The sequence below is a fragment of the Tenrec ecaudatus genome, chromosome X (genome assembly GCF_050624435.1).
Source record: "Tenrec ecaudatus isolate mTenEca1 chromosome X, mTenEca1.hap1, whole genome shotgun sequence".
NCBI classification, from domain to species: Eukaryota; Metazoa; Chordata; class Mammalia; order Afrosoricida; family Tenrecidae; genus Tenrec; species Tenrec ecaudatus.
In genome coordinates this window covers 15,322,779-15,341,738 of record NC_134548.1, presented here as the reverse complement: position 1 = coordinate 15,341,738, position 18,960 = coordinate 15,322,779, and the positions used below count along the sequence as shown (strand labels likewise).

Here is an 18,960-nt window from a genome sequence, read left to right as displayed (position 1 = left end):
TGAGAAGCGTGGGCCCCGAGCAAAACAGCAAGCCTCCCATTCCCCGGTCCCCTGTGCTTGACCGTGGAGATGATGCGTGCCTGGAGCTCAGCCAGACATGTGCCATGGCATCCATTTCCCAGCACAAGTGTCTGCTCACAGCCGGTGCTCGCTAAATGCTTCCTGGCACGCCCTGTGTGGGGCCTTACTTTTAGTCAGGAGTCCTCACTTTATGCCCCAGCATGGGCTCACCGCTCATCCCCGAGCCTTGCAGCAGCGATTTCACGCCCCCTGAGCTCCAGACTCCAGTTCCCTGGCTTGGAGACGGACTACACTGTTTAGACTTCTTATAGAAGTCCGCTTCCAAGTTTTCGTTTCCCAAAACACAAGGGCCTTCCCCGTGAAGTACGTACCTAATACGTTGCCTTCATCCACACAGCTAGAAGGCGGCTTTGTCCCCATGGAGTGTGGAATGCAGCCCCCACCCCCCTGGGTCCGGGAGGGCTGCAGGGTCTTAGGGCTCACACTCACACACTGCCATCAAGTGGCTGCCGACACATAGCCAGCCTAAATATAGGACAGAGTAGAACTGCCCCTGGGGGTTTCCGAGAAGGCAACTCTTTCCGGCAATAGAAAGCTCATCTTTCTCTCTCAGAGCAGCTGGTGGTTTAGAACTGCTGACCTTGCAGTTAGCAGTCCAACACATAACCTACTATGCCACCAGGGCTCTTTCAGTTGCAGCCCTAAGTTGTTCTTTTCCATCCTAGCCCATTCTCTTCACCAAAATCTTGTTAGTTATGTTTCCTAGTAATGAATTTCAGTCCCAAGCTGAGCACGGACTAGTCCCGAGACCCAGAGGACAATTTGATCGTCACCACTATCAGGCAGCAGTACCTTTAGCCCATGATAACGAGGTCATCCATCAGGTAAACAAAGTCTCTATGCTCACCTGCTCTCAGCAGCCCTCCAGGAGGAGGAATTAAGGAGCTATTGATCTGCTTTCAGGGACAGCAGCAGTAGAAAGGAACGGAGAATAAATCAGGGTACACAGCTCCGCTTCCATGCTAATGAAGCTGGGGCACCTCCCGTCCATCCATCGCGAGGCCAGCAGCTTCAGGATGAGGCAGATTAGAACCACATCCTGGGTTGACAAGTTGTGCAGTTGCCGGGGAGGGGTGGTGGTTGACAGAGGGCCGTGACCTGGCCTGTTTTACCTTTCAGTTTACTGACCAGCATCATTTCTACTTGGCTCTTGACAATGAGATGATCGTGGAGATGCTGCGGATCGAGTTGGCCCACCTATGCACCTGCTGGCGGATGACGGGCCGCCCCACGCTCACCTTTCCCATCACCCACACCATGCTCAGTAACGCATCCTTTTCGTCTGGTTGGGTCAGGCCCTGTGTCGGGTTGGGCCCTTTCCAAAGTGCCAACAACTGCTCCCCTGAGAAGAGCCATGTGCACTGGGGGGCGTCCCTTAGCAGTTGGGTTGCATATCTTGGGAATCTTCTATGCCCTAAGTATGTTGGGTTGTCTTAAGAAAGACATTTCAATGCATGCCACCAAAAAAATAAAAGTTGTATTCCCAGATTAAGTAAATAAATCCTTCACTTTTCTTCTCTCCTTCAGCAAACGATGGCTCAGACATTCACTCTGCAGTTCTCTCAACAATTCGGAAACTAGAGGATGGCTACTTTGGAGGAGCAAGGTGATTTGGAATGACCATAGTGACCTTGACCACTTTTCCCCAAGTCTTCTACCTTCTGAACCCCGTTGTTCCTGTTAATGGTTGAGAGAGAGTCCTGTCTCAAGCAGCATTGAGTTGGGTGTCTGTTACGCTTTCAGAGTTTGCCGTCGTAGGCAAGCTCAGGCCAAGGTTTCCCTGGCCCCATCCCTCTGTAGCCATCTGGCTACCAGCTCCACCCATATTCAGGCCCTTGACCTCCAGTTTGTAAAAGTTCCCACCCAGTGGATGACGTGAGATTTGGGAGAACTTTTCAAAATAAGTTCTTCCGTCAGGTTCGCTCTCCTCATGGTAGCGGTAACACGGTCAGCCATTTGCTGAGCACTTACAGTGGGTCTCTTACCTTGCCATCTTCCTTCTAAGAAGCACTCTGACCGTACTTCCTCCGAAACAGAACAGTTGTTGTCCATGACACTTTGACTATTCTTCACCAGCACCATAATTCAGATGCAGCCATTTTACCCTGCTCTTTCTTAGTCATGATCCAACCTGCAGTTGAGGTGATTGAAAATGCCACGGCTTGGGGCAGGTGCACCTTAGTCCTCAAAGTGACCTCCTTGCTCTTTAACACTCTAAAGAGGTCTTGTGCAGCAGATCCTCCCAGGGCGATATTTCACCTGATTTCTTAAGTTGCTGCTTCCATGAACATTGATCATGGACCCAAGCAAAATGAAATCCTTGACAACTTTGGGAGGAAGAGATGAGTGATTCCTGTAGGCCTTTTACTATGGTACATGTTTCCACTTTGATCCCTTGCCTACTTACATGTGCCACACTAGTGCATTGATTGATTCTAGCAGAAGTGCCACACCAGTGCGTGTTGAAAAGCTGCGCAGTGATTTTGTGTCCGAAGTGTGGGCACCCTCCACCTGCATTTCTGAAATGCCTTTCTTGGCAGAGTGCAACTGGGAAGCCTATCCGAGTTTCTTACCACCTCTTTCTACACATACCTGACCTTCCTGGACCCCGACTGTGATGAAAAGTTGTTTGACGATGACAGCGATGGCAGCTCAAGCCCCAACAGTGATTCTGATGTAGGATGCTATTTAGAAAACACCTGTAATGAAGGTAAGCCTGTGAGTGCTTTTTGCGGTGCTTTCAGCACCTGGCTGCTACTAAAATGAATTTGATGTCAATTTTAAAAGCTAACCTACACGCGAGGCCCTCCAAAGTAAGGCTTTATTAAACCTCGACAGACAGAGGTTTAGGAGTTAAGGCTTTTCACCAAAGAACCAGAAATATGCGGCTTGGATTTTCAAAGGAAATGGTATGTAGAATTATCTAGACTTGATTGTGTATATTAATGATAGAACCTTAGGCATAGTGCATTCCTCAAATAGACCGTACTCTTAGGTTAGCGGGACCGATCTTTTCGATCCTAGTTGAGATTGGGGTGGGGGTTCCGTCATGCTCAGCTCACTCATCATAACAAAAAGGACCAGTCACATCGTCTTCTGAATGGTGTCGTTCATCTTCAGATGATGCGATGTACAGTCTACCCTGACCCCTTTCCTGGGAGGGAGATTTTCCAGACAGTAAAATTGCAGGCATAGATATTATCTGTGTAGAACTCTTGTGACATGATTGGGATTTGCGTGGGTGTGCAGATGTCTCAGTCTTATGCCATCTTCCAGTTGATTGATTTTCATACTGCACAGCCATAGGCTTTTTCTCATTGGCTCTTTGTCTCATCTGTCCAATTACAGACAGCCAAGATGAACTTGACCAGTATATCAACCACCTGCTACAAAGCACGTCTCTGAAGTGCTATCTGCCCCCTCTTAGTAAGACAGAAGACCGTCATGTTTTCAGTGCCGTCCACTCCACTCGGGACATACTTTCCGTCATGGCAAAAGCAAAGGGTTTGGAAATTCCATGTATGTTACTAGCACTTCTTTGCTTGTTAAATGACTTTCTCTTATCAGAGTAATATATGGACATAATTTTAAAGATCAAAGGCTTCTAAATGACAGCATGCAGGGGTTTCCAGCCTCAGTCCTTCCCACTCTCCCAGGCCAGCCATCACAGAGGCAGCCACTTCCAACACTGTTAGCTGTTTCTTCTGTCATTTACGTATCTCCATTTTCCTAAAATTATGGATTCAGACCACTGCCTGGTGATACATCAGTTTTATTCTCTCGCTGTTGGCTTCCTGTTTTGTGGATGTGGATTGAGTTGTTTTACAGCGTCACTCCTCTGCTTCCCCTACTTTCCCCTTCCACTGTAGCTAAGGACCCCTGATGACACTGTCAAGTACACATTGGACTGCTAACCACAAAGTTGGGGATTCAAACTCACCAGTCGCTCTAGGGAGAAGGTGGAGACTGTCCGCTTCCATAAAGATGTACTATAGAGGGTCCCTATGAGTCAGAATCGACTCGATGGAAATGGGTTTGGTTTTAGGTGTTTACAACTCAGTAATTACATCAGTGTTCATGTTTGCATTATTACATATGTTGAAATATTACTTCCCACTGAGCATTATTGTATACCGATTACATTGCCAGTTTTACTTTGTTTGGGGTTGGTTTGTTTTTAAAATGAACTTGTATGTTACCATAGAATTCAGGTCTGTTTCAGTTTTTCTTTGCCTCCTTTGGTAACCACTCAGACCAATGGAGGGTCTTCAAAGCGGGGACCTTTCTCTTGTTTTTATTTATTAATAGTTTATATATATATATATATATATATATATATATCTCCCCCTTTTGTTTGTGGAATATACTAAAAAAATCGAACCACATTTTTTTCCATTTTCAGCTCCCCTTCCCTCTGTAGTTTCCTGTCTCATGAACACAGATATGTCATTGTTTTTAAGGATGCTTTACTTTCTATCTTTCTGAAATTAATAATTGCCTTTTCTTTTCACTTTGCTTTGTTTCTACATATACCTTCCAATGACCTTGCAATACAACACTTCACAAGGTCAGTCATCACAGTGAACCTTGGGGCCCATGACTTTTCTTGGAGCCTCTTTCTGTTAGTGTGATAGTGCACTGGCCCGGGCACGCCTGTCATCCTGGGATAGTCCCTGTTTCCTGAGCTACTTGTCCTCCTCCTCAATTCAGAGCATGCTCTCGAGTCATTTCAGTAGATTAAAGTGTTGTTGTTGTTGAAGGTTCACAGGACGAGGGCCCAGTGAAGACGGGGCCTTCTGGCCTGGTGTGTGGGTGCTTGTTGTCCTGGCATCTTCCTTCATCATCCTTCTCAAAAGTCCTTCTCCCCCACTCCTGGCTTTGCTTGGCCCTCTTCTGTCTCCCAGTTCCTCCCCTTCCTGCTTGAGTCTCTGGGTCCATACTCGCTCCTCATAAAGACCCTCGGGATGCTGCTGTTTTCCAGTTGTTCCCATGGCTCTGCCAACGAGAATGCTGAGTGTCCATCGGAAGTCACTGAATCTTGTTGACTCTCCTCAGCCCCTGCTGAAAAAGGTAAAGTAGTTGAATATTTTAACATTGATCAAGGGGTCACAAGGGTGGGAGCGGGGAGGGAAAGTCAAAAGAGCTGATACCAAAGGCTTAAATATACTCAATGTGTAGATAATCATGATGTCAACCTAGGTACAAATATGCGTGCTACATATTGATGTATGATTGTCATAAGAGCTAGAAGAGCCCCCATTAAAATGATCTTTTAAAAAAAATAAATGGTAAGATATTCGATATTGGTGCTTCTGGTGCTTTTGAAAACAGTTGAACTCAAAGGGTCGTGTTTCTTGTGGTAGAATTAGAAGCACTCACTAGATTTTGAAGAGAACCCAACTAGTTTGTCTTTGGGAATCAGATTTGAGTTGGTGTGGTGGTTCTGTCGAGTACGCTTTAGACTGCTCACCACTGGGTTAGCGTTCCAATCCACTAGCCCCTCAACAGGAGAAAGAGGAGGCTGTCGGCTCCTGTAAAGATTGACCGCCTGAGAAACCCCATCCAGGGTCGCTATGGGTCGGAATGGAGGGGGCAGGGGATTGGGTTGGTTGGCACAGACCGTTATGCTTTGGGGCTGGGGCAAGGGTACAGGCTCTCTTCCTTTCCCTCAGAACCTATGTAGCATGAGAGGAAATAAAGTAACCCCCACCTAGCCCAAGAACCAGGTCTGTGCTGGCCCGCCCAGGGGTACCACTTGCAAAGCTGTCTGGGTGGGGAGGCTGGCGGGGGTGGGGTGGAGTTTTTTTCCCAGAGTTCTATCAGGGGATGTTAACAGACAGTGAAGCTTGCTCAAGAGAATGACAGGGCAGGGACTTCTCCATCGCTTCCCTTCATATACTCTGATACTTTCTCTCATGAGTACAAAGATCTAGTTTCTGTTGGAGAAAGTTTCAATTTAACCCCAATTGGTTAGGTTTTCTTAAACCCACCTTACATTGTGTGTGTGTGTGTGTGTGTCTTGTATTGTTTTCTTTAACACATGGTGCCCAAGTGAAGCATCTGTATCTGAAGAACCATGTACCCGTGCAGTCCCCACCACTTCCTCTCTCCCCCTCCCCCAAAGGCTACCGCTTTCCAATCACAGAGGTCAGTTTTGCACCCACGTTTTCACCTCTTCAACCCAGTCCCTCACAAATGGACAACGAAGTGCCTTACTGATCAAAAGTAGCTAAAACACACAAATAAAAAGGTACCCCAAATTTCCAGAAGCACAGGGAGGGGATTCACTTCTCTACTAAAAGCCTGTGAATTCCTTCTGCCCTCCCCCACGCCACCCTTTTTGGCTTCCTACGGCCAGACTCCAGAAGGCGAATTCCAGTGGCCCTGTGATGACCAGGGTGATGTGGACTGCGAGAAGTTGGTCGAGCAGCTGAAGGATTGCTCCAATCTCCAGGACCAAGCAGACATCTTGTATATGCTGTATGTAATCAAGTAAGTGTACAGCTCTCATGGTGCCTCAGATCTTTCTCCCCTTCCTGATTCCGAGCACACCGAGGCCCTGCCTTTCTGTTCTCCCCCATCGCACAGGACCTTGGAGAATGCAACCCTGAGGTTAGGCTCCATGCTTGAGTAACAGTGAGAGCTCACCTATTCCCAGCCTTCACGCCAGGTGTGTCAGCACCATAATTCTGGGGTTTTCTACTTTGTGACAGGGGTGCCAACTGGGACACAAATCTCTCGGGCCAGCACGGGGTCACGGTGCACACCCTCCTCAGCGAGCTATATGGCAAAGCCGGCCTGCACCAAGAGTGGGGTTTGATTCGCTACATCTCGGGCCTGCTCAGGAAGAAAGTGGAGGTCCTGGAAGAGGTTAGTGCTGGTGGGCAGGGCTGTCCCAGGGTCTTCTATTTACCCCAGGCCCTTATCTCCTGCCAGCCTTTGTTTCTCCTCTCACTGGGTTTGCATCTAGGCCAGGAGGCAGCAAACTGTTGAAACGGAAGAGCCAGTCCTTAAAACAATTTAAATTTTATTCACCGCAAATTATTTTTACAAACAAATGCAACCACTGTTAAATCTGAATATTATCCTGTAAATGAAGCTATGATGGTTTTATTTTTTCAGTTTGACTTCAGAGCCACATGTGCATTATCAAAAGAGCCGCATATAGCTCTCGAGCTGCTGTTTCCCGACCCCTGCCCCAAGCAAAACAGGCCCGTCTGATGTCCCCACTGCCCGTTTAGTCTCAGGAGGTTTCCTGAGATATCATGGGCGGGCCTCTGAGAGCACCCACAGTGCAGAGACCACTAGTTCTCTCCCACCCACCCAGACACTGTTCTGGAAGGTCTAGAACGTGTATTTTAGTCATTGTGTCACTCACTGGGAACTGGAAGGTGGTCGTTAACCCTTAGTGACCCACCCCTCCTGGGTAAGTACTAGGGAGAGACAATGAATCCTCCCTCTCCCTGCTCCCCACCCACGGGCCCTGCAGAGCCACACTGGGACCCAGCTCTGGCTTGGGTGGCTGAGTCTGGGGTGTAGAGTTTTCCATATTGGTCATAAGGTTTGTCGAGGTACCTTTCTGAACCTATTGGCAGTGACTCTTCTGGCCCTGCCCCTCCCCTCCCAATCCATAGGCCTGCACGGACTTGCTGTCCCACCAGAAGCAGCTCACTGTGGGCCTGCCCCCTGAGCCCCGAGAGAAGACCATCTCCGCGTAAGTGGCCGGGCCACATACTGCGGGGAGCTGGCCTGGGAGCTGCTCATGAGGAAAGGGAGTACTGTCTCATGCCTGTGATCCACCTCTCCCTCCTAGGCCACTCCCCCCGGAGGAACTCACAAGACTCATCTATGAAGCCAGTGGGCAGGACATCAGCATCGCCGTCCTCACTCAGGTTAGGGGCTGCCAGGAGAGGCGGGCTTTTCCTTCTGTCCCCAGAACCTGAAGGGCCTAGTGCATACCCTGCCCAGGCTCTAAAGTGCTGCCCCCACTCTGTGCTGGCATTAGGAGATTGTTGTCTACTTGGCCATGTATGTCAGGGCCCAGCCCAGCCTCTTTGTGGAGATGCTGCGACTCCGCATCGGACTGATCATTCAGGTGATGGCTACGGAGCTGGCGAGGAGCCTGAACTGCTCAGGTGAGAGGCAGGGGACCTGGGCTAGCCTTTTTGTCCAGCAGGTCTGGGATGCTCCGCCACTACCTGGGCCTGCCTCTTGGTCCGGTGGGTCTGAGGTGCACACCCTGCCACCACTCAGTGCTGGGCCACCTTGCCTGCATATACACTGTGCTAAGCTGGGTCGCCCACCCAGGTAGTCTCGACCTAGAGCTTCCCAGCTTTGGATGTGCTCATGCTGAACTAGTTTCTCCCATGCGAGTGCCTTGCAGTGCAGAGAGCGAGTCCCATGGGAGAGAGATGAGGTTTCAGTCTCAGAAACCCACAGGGGCTGTTCTACTCTTTCCTATAAGGTCGCGATAAGTCAGCATTGACTGGATAGCAGTCATTGTGGCTTTTGTTTTGGTTTGTCAGGTGGGGAAGAAGGGCCACTCATTTAAGCATATCAAGTGCCAAAGAGAGAGCCCTGGTGGCATCATGGGTGACACATTGGGCTGCTTACTGCAAGGTCGGCAGTTCAAACCCATAAGCTGCTTCTTGGGAGAAAGATGAGGCTGCTTGTTTTCATAAAGACTGGCAGTCTCAAATCTGATGGAGGGTCTCTCAGTCAGAAGGGACTCTGTGACCGTGAGTTTGGCTTCTTTTCAGAAGCGTGAGGAAAAAACCTAGTTTAGGATCCATGTGTCAGCAGCAGCATTTACAAGCACCGAGGAATAGGAGTTCCAGCACTGCCCCTCCCCCTATTACCCAGCTCTGTCCTCATCGGTCACCAACCCTATGTCCTTGACACTGAATACACATTGCCTTTAGGAGAAGAAGCCTCTGAGAGTTTGATGAACCTGAGTCCTTTTGATATGAAAAGTCTCCTGCACCATATTCTCAGTGGCAAAGAGTTTGGTGTTGAAAGAAGCAGTAAGTAAAAGCAATTTCACTCTGTGGAGGGGGGCGAACCAGAGATTGCCCAGGTGACCCCACCTGGCATCACCCCAAACCATCCTCATGTAATAGAGCTTTGGAGAGGGGATGTATGAAGCTCAGATTCTCTCTATGAAAAGGAGCAAATGGCCATGGCTTCAAGTGGTTTGACCTCCGAGAGGCACCTCAGAAGACATGCCTGGCAATCTGCTTCTGAGAACCCCAGGGAGCAGATCTACTCTGCAGACGTGGCATCACCCAGAGTCAGAACCAACTTGACAGTAACAACAGCTTGAACAAAAGAGTCCCTAGAGTTAAACATTCAGTGACTTCCCTGAAGCTTGGCCTTTGAGTCCACTCTGAGGAGCCTCAGAAGAAAGGCCTGGCAGTTTATTCCTGGAAAGTTAGCTGTTGACTGTCCTATAGAGAGCACAGTTGTAGTCTGTTACCCATGGGGTCTCCATGAGCTGCAATAGACGACACATCAGCTGGTACTGGTGCTTGAGCAAGGTGGACAGAGTCTCTGGTGTCCTGTAGGACCCCCTGTGGGAGGACGGGTCTCCACAGTGAGAGTTGAGGTGGTGGGCATTACTTGTCCTTGCAGATGTTCAATCTATGAAGTAGCAAGTGTGAACAGGCTTAGAATTGTGATCAGTCCTGAATGTCTTTTCCCCCTTCTCCTTCCGCTGTCCCTTTAGTGCTGTGCCCTGCCCCACGGGGCCTCCCAACCATCTCTACTCCCCTGCCAGTGTTTCTTCCTCCCTCAACAAACTAGTAAAAGGAAAAGGTGATTGTGAGATCATTAAACAAGAAGACACACTTTAAGAGAAGAAGGAAATGATTTTTGAAGCGCATATTCAGTTGTGATAGCTTTTATGGCCAGTGAGTGTTTGCTTTCTTTTTTGGGCAGTTCACCGTATTTGAAAATCTTTTCTTTTGGTTGAGGACACACACAGCAGAGCATCCACCAATCCCACCGTTTCTCCACGTGACACCGATGGTGTGCTTCCAGTTGTGTGGCTATCGCCCCCTCCCTTTCCCCCATTGTTGCTCTCTCATTACTGTAAACTCACTGCCCCCCAAGGGTCTTGTCTAACCTTTCAAGTTGCCATTGTCACTTTGATGACAACGGTCCTCCAGGTACACCTTTGCTGACTGCTAGGCCTTTTCTGCATGTGACGTAAGGGACGTTTGCCCTTTGCTCCTCCTCTGTGTCCCAGCTGCCCATGTTGAGCCAAGCTGTGGACCAGGTACCAGTTTGCATGCTGAAAACTGTTGCCAGGGCCACAGAGGCCCCTTCTCTAAGGGAAGTGATTGTTGGTCGGGGTGAGGTTAGGACGTGACTAAAAGGCAGCTTGTCACAGGCAGCCCTGCATTTCCTCTGTCAGGGCAGGCACTGCCATTTCTGAAAACCACTTGTGTCTCTCCCCCTTCCAGTGCGCCCCATCCACTCCACCACATCCAGCCCTGCCATCTCCATCCATGAGGTGGGGCACACTGGTGCCACCAAACAAGAAAGGAGCGGCATCATCAGGCTGAAGAGCGAGATGAAACAGGTACGCAGGTCTCCTGGCGATGGCAGCTCAGGGAGGGAAGGTGTGCCTCCCTGGGCTCGGCCTAGGAAGGGACAGAAACCAGGGCCCGTAACGCCCTATGGAGGCCACACACTCCCTCATCCCTAGCACCACCTGGGCAGGAAGCATCCTTTTCCAGGTCAGCCTCGTCCCCTACAACTGCTCTTTCAAGTGGGCCACAGCTGCTAAAAAAAGTCACTCATCGCCCACAGAAATAGCAGTAGCACATGATGCCCGCTGCTCACCAGCCCTCAGCCAGGGGTGGCTTCAGAGTGGGCTTCAGTCCCTGGATTTTCAGTTCCTTTGGACTGAATGGGCCTAATGGGCCAGGCGCTGCACCCCATAACCTGCAGAGAGGAACACGTTCCAATGTTCTGTTTCATAAGTGGGTCGTGAGGACCCACTGGAATGAGTCCCACCCTGCAGCACGGGCAGTGTTGTGCCGAGTCATCGGACAGTGAGCCCCAGGGCAGGGACGCCCCGCTGCCAGGTGGCTCCTGCTGACTCCCCGCTGTGCTCTTACTTGCAGATGACCAGGCGGTTTAGTGCTGATGAACAGGTGAATCCTTTGTGCCTTGTCTAGTCTTTGCGGTGGGTACTCCTGAATGTGGACGAGGCTGTGATGCGAATGCAGGGGAAGTGTCTCTGCTTGGGGCTGGCTGCGGTGGAGGTGCTGGGACAGGTGGCCCCTGGAGACAGGCATGGAGTTGAGCTCAAAAGCAGGAGATCTTGTCCCCCAGACTTTTAAAAAAGATGATCAAACTCTGACTTGATATGGGATACTTGGAGAGAGGCGTCCAAGTGCCTGCTCAAATAGCAGGGTTGGTTTTTTTTAAAAAGGCTAGTTTCCCAGAAGTAGATTGCCAGGCCTTTTTTTCTGAGGCACTGTGGGGTAGACTTGAACCTTCAACCATTCAGTGAGCAGTGGAACATGGTAACCATTTGCACTTTCTGGGCACCGCCCCTTCACTCCTACGGTTCAAAGAGAAGGAAAGAAAGGGAAATTTGACCAGTGATTACATCACTACCAGGCTACTGCTATTCTTCTCCACAAGGAGCCCAGCTCGACTGCTAACTGAAAGGTTGGGGGTTCAAACCCACCCAGTGGCCCCACGGGAAGATCTCGTGAGCTATTTCCATGCAGAACGTCCCTCACATGGGGTCACCGTCACTCAAAATCTCCACTGCCAGGCTACTGCTATTCTTCTCCACAAGGAGCCCAGCTCGACTGCTAACTGAAAGGTTGGGGGTTCAAACCCACCCAGTGGCCCCACGGGAAGATCTCGTGAGCTATTTCCATGCAGAACGTCCCTCACATGGGGTCACCGTCACTCAAAATCTCCACTGCACCCAAAACAGCATCTGCCTTTCTGGTCACTTGGGATTTCAATCGAAGAGGGAAAAATTTGTGGGAAGTCGGGCTTTCCTACTACCCCTGTGGCCTGCATCCTCCCTTCCTCCCGAAATTTGTGGTCCCCTTTCTCCAAGTTATCGGCTCCATCCCCAGACAACCACTGGAGACCAGAATACATCCACATGGCCTCTATGCGTTGCTCTGGGGAAAACGTTATCTGATCTCCATTTCAATGTCTCCTCTTCCCAAGCCAGAAACCTATTTTCAGAAACCTGTCCCTTTGCCGGCCACTCGGTGGCACCCTCCCTTCGGTCACCCTCATCCGAGTGACTAGCTGTTGGGGAAGATGGCCAGTTCCTTCTCCCTCCATTTCAGTGCGGTCTTGGCACCTTCCTTCCATGAAGGCCTTAATTGGCCCAGAAAAAGGTTTGTAGTGGGCCGTGTGCATCAAGGATCGGTTCCCGATGTAAGCGGTTCCATGTCATTTTCCGTGTCGCGGGTGCACCCGGGTGCTCATACGGCAGTGAAGGGAACCTGGCAATCTGGATTCTTAGATGAGCTGCTAGTTGACCAGCAGGCAGCAGCCGGATCTCAGTCGTTCATGGTACGACTTATCGTTCTAGGCCTGTTAGGGATGTTTTGTTGCTTGCTGTAGATTTACACAGCCCTTGACAGAAGAGAGCCCCATCTCGGGGTGTGGCTTTGGAAAATAAAGTGTGTCCTGACTTGATGAGACACCCTCTATCCTGCTGTCGTTGGACATTAGAAGGGCGGCCTCCTACCAGGTTCTCTTATGGAGGTGGCCGCATAGCCCGGCTGCTAGGTGCTGCCTGAGGCAGGGCATCTGCCTGTGGTGCAAGTAAGAACAGCTCCTCCTCTCTTGGGGCGCTTTGGCTGCTGCTGCTCCCCCTCCCTCCACCTCCTTCCAGTGTTCTTGTCCCTGACTGAGTGGACTCGTTTTGTTTTCTAGTTCTTTTCTGTGGGCCAGGCCCTGCCGAACAGTGCACAAGCCTCCAAGTCTGTGGTAAACAAGGTCGGGAAGCCCGTCACTGCCTCCTTGTCCGTAGGGTCTGGGGCCTCTTACTGCCTTTCGCTTCCTCCCGCCCCATCCTTCACTTCCCAAGATGTGAGCAGAGATTGTGTGTGTTTTCCTTTGATGTTGACACCTTCCCCAACCTGTACTTTTCAGAAGCATCTAGAAGGCTGAGAAATTCCTGAACTGAGCTTGCTTTTCTGTTTGGAGCCAAGTCTCAATTCTCTGCTTCTGCTGCCTCTCGGCAGGCCGTGGAGAAATGCTCTCCCTACCAAGTCCTGAAAGCTTCTGGAACCTGGGCTGGCTTCCCTTGCCCTGCATGGAACCACAGTACTGAGTGATTTACTCACTCACTGCCTAGGAGGTGGCCCTCAGAATGGCCTTGGAGGTGTTAGAAGTCCCTGGTCTCACAGGCCAGTCTGACTCTTCCTCTAGGACCCTTTCAAAATAAGATCCCAACAAAGAGAAAGGAGTATATGAAGAAGAGCCCGTCCTCGGCCCTCCAGAGTGTTGGAGATGGGGCTCCCTTGCCCCACCAGTACCTTTGAGGTTGCCACTTGGAGACATTCCCTTCCCTGCCCAGGGTGTGACAGCAGCTTGATGGCAGTGAGAGTGGGCAGGGGAGCCAGGTCTCCAGCCCCCCACCCTAGAACCTTTCCAGTTGCCTCTCGAGCTGTCTTCCCCTAGGCAGTTGGGGGTTCTCAGAAGATCAGGGCTCAGCTAGCATCCAGCTGGCTGCTCTCCCATCACAGCGCAGGGGCCCCATATCCCAGGCCATGGGGTTCCAGGCACCGAGCCCTTAGCAGGCCTGCTCTTAACAGCCGCCCCTTAATGAACCCTCACCACCAGCCAGCATGCTCCCAGAGCACAGCGAGCTCCCCCAGTGGTTGTTCACAGGCTATGGAACGTCTTCCTGAGGCCCCTACTCAGATGAGACCAAGCCCCAAGGAAGCAGCAGAGCAGGAGCCTGATAGATATGGGCGTCAAGGTTGGCCCTCAGGCCATCTCCATCCAGTGCCTGGCCCACCATGTCCACTCCCTTCCTGGGCAGGCGGGGTGTCTGAGTGTGCGGAAGGGGCACGTTAGCACCCCAGTTAAGGAAAGAGGTCAAACAGAAATGGGCCAGGCCAAGTCAGGGTGCTGCGCCCTCTCAGAGCAGCTCTCCTTGGTAACAGAGCGTGCGACGAGCACCTGCCAGTGGCCCCCTGCACGGGGACGGTCTGAAGGTCATTTGCTGCCTTTTCTTGCAGAGATCCAGCACCCCCTCCTCACCCACGGGCACGTCATCGACGGACTCGGGAGGACATCACATTGGCTGGGGGGAGCGGCAGGGCCAGTGGCTGCGCAGGCGGCGGCTGGATGGCGCTATTAACAGAGTCCCCGTGGGATTCTACCAAAAGGTGTGGACGTTCCTCCAGAAGGTGAGCTTGGGCCCCACACATCCATGTACTCAGGATGTCGCTGCTAGAAGCCACGTGCTCCAAAGGTGCACGTGTCGCTCCTTTAAGTGGTGTAGTACCAGTCTCACGTACCAGGGTTCAGGGTCTGGCAGCGCTGTGTCTTGTGGGATGTTCAACAACCTCTCTGACCTCTACTCACCAGATATCAGTAGCACCCCATTCCCCAGTTAGCTAAAAAGTCTCCAGACATGGCCCCTATGGAGACCCTATGGCTCACCTGAAGAGAGGCCCAGTACTCCTGAAAGCATAGTAAATGGGACAAGGAACAGTGCGGGGGTGGGGTGCGGAAATAGGGAAGTCATGAAAACCCTGTGACAGCCAGGCCCACCCAACAGGCTCCTGGGTAGAGCAACAGTTCTCAACCTATGGGTTGCAACCCCTTTGGGGGTCTAACAACCCTTTCACAGGGGTCACCCAATTCATAACAGTAGGAAACTGACAGTGATGAAGTAGCAATGAAATTTATTTTAAGCTTGGTGGTTACCACACATGAGGAACTGTCTTAAAGGGTCACAGCATTACGAAGGTTGAGAACCACTGTTCTAGAAAGTACGGAGAGAGTCCTGATGGAATCTTCCCGTCCACCCTGAGTGCCTCCCCCACACACACCACACTCACTTTCCCAACTGCCTGGGGGTGGTACAAGTACCAGCAGAAACCCGTGTTGGGGACACAGCCCCAGGCACCATGATGGAGTAAGCAGGGTGCAAAAACAGTGCCCTTGTTCTTTGAGCTCCAGACTCTGTCTGTCCAAAGCCCGCCCTAGAGCCTACTTACTGGGACTTCCAGGGCCCACACCAAAACTGCTCTTGGTTCTAGCACGAGGGAAAAGCAACCCCCAATGCAGGCTGCCTGCACCCCCTTCCTGAAGACACGTGGGCTTTACAGCCTCGCCCTGGGCCTCTGCTGGCCTGGGCTCTACGGGCAGCCTCACAGACCCCCGCCTCTGGTCCTCAGTCTGCTGCTGCTCAGGAGCCAAAGACAGCCTGCATGCAAAACGGCAACATTACCACTATGTCCTCAACTGCTCTGGGGACAAAGGCCGTGGCCCTGCTGGGCCAGGGCCTTGATTCAGGGCCAAGTCAATTAGACCCCCATCAGCTATTCCTTGAAAATCTCCCCATTCATCCTGGGGCATCACCCGCTTCCCCTGGGCTGCCCCTGGCTCCCCACCAAGAAGCTCTTATTGTGAAGAGGCCGCCTCCCTCCTTGTGCTGCTGCTTGATATTTATACCCACAAGCGGGCGTGTGCGCGTCTGTGCACGTGCCGCGGTCCTTTGTGATTGGTGCTTATTATAGAAATCTCCAAAATAGACGCCTGCAAAGGCACAGAGCCTCACTTCAACCAGCAGGAGCCATGAAAGCCACCCTTTATTATGGCGCCAAAGGGGGCCTCTCAGCCGCCAGGCCTGGTTGCCAAGTTCAATGCCAAGTGACTGAGGCGCCACAGAAGAGGACGCAGCAGCGCCTGAGGGCATTGGTCCTGCGAGCTCGGAAAGACCCCCTGCTGGTTTCTCCAGAATTGTTCCATTGACAACACAGCCCGTGGGCAGTGAGAACAAGCTGTCTAAAAATAACAGGCAGTCTGGTGTGTTCCAGCCCTCATGCGGGTTTCCAGGCAGAACGACTGGAGGTGTGTGCCCGCGTGTACACGTGTGCCCGCACATGAACACACGTTCAATTACTGGTCACATTCTGGTATGTGACAGAAGTGCTATATGTGTTCTGCCTTCAGTGCCACGGGCTCTCCATTGATGGCTACGTCCTCCCCTCCTCAGCAACACAAGAGGTATGACAAGTTGCCACATGCTGGTTCCACCTCACTTTATAACTCGGGCTCTGGTCGGGTGGTCTGGAGGTCTGGGATGAGCCCTTTAACCCTTGCGCTCTGCCCATTTCTTGGTGCTAAGAACCCAAGATTTGTCCCACTAGGCACAGACCCCTTAGAGATCCCCCTAGAGAACGGAGGGGCTCCCCATAGCATACAAACCTCTCCTGGCCCCGGCTCCTTAGCTGCATGCAGCTGCCTGCCTTGGCTTATTGACTCGGGTCAGTCTTTTCAAAATAGATGGTTTCATTTTCCCTCTGCCCAAGGGACCATGCCACAGGGAAGCGTGAAGGAGAGTGAGGCAGGGTCCCTGATCCCAGTGCCTATATGAGAACCATGGATACCATGGCCCCCAGGGCAGGGGTTTGCTCATGGAGTCTCCTGAGCACATTCAGGGTGGGCGACAGGCAAAGGGTGCTATTGGCTGACTTGCTCAGTGAGGTGGCTTACCTGGGGCAGAACGCAGGGCCCCTGTGCCTCACTCCTGGTTGCTGCTGGTTGCTTTGCCAGATGACCCCGCATGAGATCAAGTTCGCTGTGCACGTAGAGTCTGTGCTGAATCGAGTACCCCAGCCTGAGTATCGGCAGCTGCTGGTAGAAGCGATCCTGGTGCTGACGATGCTCTCAGACACGGAGATGACCAGCCTCGGAGGCATCATCCATGTGGACCACATCGTGCAGATGGCCAACCAGCTGTTCGTGCAGGACCAGGTGGGTATCCTGAGGGGAGCTTGTGGGGAGGCTGGGCATCCAATAGGAAAGGGGCAGCAGGAAACATCATCACAGTTAGTGTAAGCACAGTGGCCCCTTGGGAACTCTCAGAACTTGGGGAGGCATGTAGGCCAGTTGCCAAGGAGCTTTTACTCCAAACAGCCCTACAAGCTACATCCAGGGCCCTGGCCGAGTCCCTACCCTATCCCCACAGTGCCCTCCTCACAGGGAGGCAGCCAGCCTCTGCTCATTGATCCCTTTCCTCCTTCCTGCTGCAGATGGGCATTTGTGGCCTGGACAGCCTGGAGAAAGACGAGACCACAGGGATCTGCCATTTATTTTACGACAGCGCACCCAGCGGGGCCTATGGGACCATGACGTACCTGACGAAAGCGGTCACCTCACATTTGCAGGAGTTGCTGCCCAACTCAGGGTGCCAGATGCAGTAGCTCTCGGCTGTAAGGGACTGTGTTCTAAGTCAGTCACAGTCCTCTAGCCTCATCGGGAACTTTGTTTCCCCTGACCTCCCTGTGCAGCCACAAAGGAACGTCCCATCAGATAGACCCGCAGCGAAGAGTTCTGAAGCCTGTTCGAGCTCTGGATGAAGCCGCCGTGCCCTGTGCTCCCCCGGGGTCCTCTGCTCAGCAGCTGGGCATGTGGACTCAAGAGGAACTGGTAATTGGTCTCTTCTGAGTGCAGGGTGAAGTGTGAAGGCAGCTTCAATTGGCCCTCTCAGATTTCCAGAAATAGGTTGGATGAGCTAGTGGCACATCTTAAAGAGGGTCTTCCAGCAGCAATAGCTCGACACACAGACCTGGGGAAAGGGGTGTCTAACAGGAGGCAGTGTGTCTGGACCAAACTGATTACCCAATAGAATGATTCTTTCTGCGGGGCTTTGGTGGTGTGATGCCTTGCTTTTTTCGGTGGGCTCTGGTGGTTTCATTGGTATGGCTGCCTTCCCCTCCCATAATTCTCTGTTGTCAAGATTGCGAATGTCACTCCCAGTTACATTCAGCTCACCGGATTCAAAGGGTTTATCATGGCCGATCAATGCCTCCACAGCTTCTAGAACCCAACAAAAACGAAAGGGTGCCTTCACTGAGGGCCCCACTTCAGCGGCTTGCTGCCCAGGTGGCATGACCTCCCCTCCCAGCAGGCCTGATGCCACCTCCTAGTGCTCAGGGTGAGCCCATCCTGTCAGGAGAGTGAGTCATCCGCTGCCACGAAAATTAGTGGTGTGTTCCCACTGAAACAATGTTTCCCTGCTATAAATAGAGTGTGCTTGACCTCGCCCCAGAAGCACGGTCCCTTCAAACCTCTCAGGTAGGTATGACTGGAGGTAGTGATCAGAGGGCCCCTGGGCCTGGTGAACCCCCACCAGGAGGACAGGTTCCTGCAGACAAGCAGCTGTGAAGGGCAGAGCCCGCCCTTTGTGTCCGCTGGGGGTGACACTGCCTCTAGGATGGAAACTTGGCCTTGGGCAGTTTCTACACACTTGCCATGGAGGGGACGTGTGCCACAGCCCTGAGTGGATGCCACACAGACACGGCAGGAGAGGCCACCTGGGCAGCATCTCTGAGCACAGGCTCACACTCTGTCCCCTCTCTCGCAGAAGCCACCATATTCCCCCTCGGCAAGGTCCATCCAGTCATTCTCCGACACTGGAATCTCCCTCCATTCTGCCTCCCCTGTCCCCTTCCCATGACAGTAAGTACATGAAACCCTTCCGTGACTAGACTGCACCTTCCTTCCTGAACACATCTTTAGCCTGCTGCCCGTCTGTCAGTGTCAGGTGTGAAAATACAAAGAGAAATGAATAGGAACTTGGCCCTCGGGACTTAACACCCCACTCCACCCCCCAGTGAGAGGTTGACCTGGGAAGATGACCAAACC

The 18,960-nt window shown here is 51.9% G+C and overlaps 1 protein-coding gene across 3 annotated transcripts in view; it reads left to right on the top strand.

Moving 5' to 3' along the window:
• Positions 1–17,961, top strand: part of PHKA2 (phosphorylase kinase regulatory subunit alpha 2) — a 59,884-nt gene extending 41,923 nt beyond the window's left edge. Inside the window, exons 17-34 of one of the 3 annotated variants that reach the window (XM_075539625.1) lie at positions 1,201–1,345; positions 1,609–1,687; positions 2,622–2,791; positions 3,430–3,600; positions 5,063–5,151; positions 6,440–6,573; positions 6,795–6,951; positions 7,716–7,795; positions 7,895–7,973; positions 8,087–8,216; positions 9,003–9,104; positions 10,545–10,663; positions 11,211–11,240; positions 13,006–13,059; positions 14,319–14,489; positions 16,264–16,317; positions 16,867–17,067; positions 17,346–17,961. In XM_075539625.1, coding sequence (XP_075395740.1) covers positions 1,201–1,345; positions 1,609–1,687; positions 2,622–2,791; positions 3,430–3,600; positions 5,063–5,151; positions 6,440–6,573; positions 6,795–6,951; positions 7,716–7,795; positions 7,895–7,973; positions 8,087–8,216; positions 9,003–9,104; positions 10,545–10,663; positions 11,211–11,240; positions 13,006–13,059; positions 14,319–14,489; positions 16,264–16,317; positions 16,867–17,067; positions 17,346–17,516 — 2,136 coding nt within the window. In that variant the 3' untranslated portion in view covers positions 17,517–17,961. The remainder of the gene's footprint in view (positions 1–1,200; positions 1,346–1,608; positions 1,688–2,621; positions 2,792–3,429; positions 3,601–5,062; positions 5,152–6,439; positions 6,574–6,794; positions 6,952–7,715; positions 7,796–7,894; positions 7,974–8,086; positions 8,217–9,002; positions 9,105–10,544; positions 10,664–11,210; positions 11,241–13,005; positions 13,060–14,318; positions 14,490–16,263; positions 16,318–16,866; positions 17,068–17,345) is intronic. The other 2 variants (XM_075539623.1, XM_075539624.1) reach the window with 2 other exon arrangements.
• Positions 17,962–18,960: the final 999 nt, after the last annotated feature.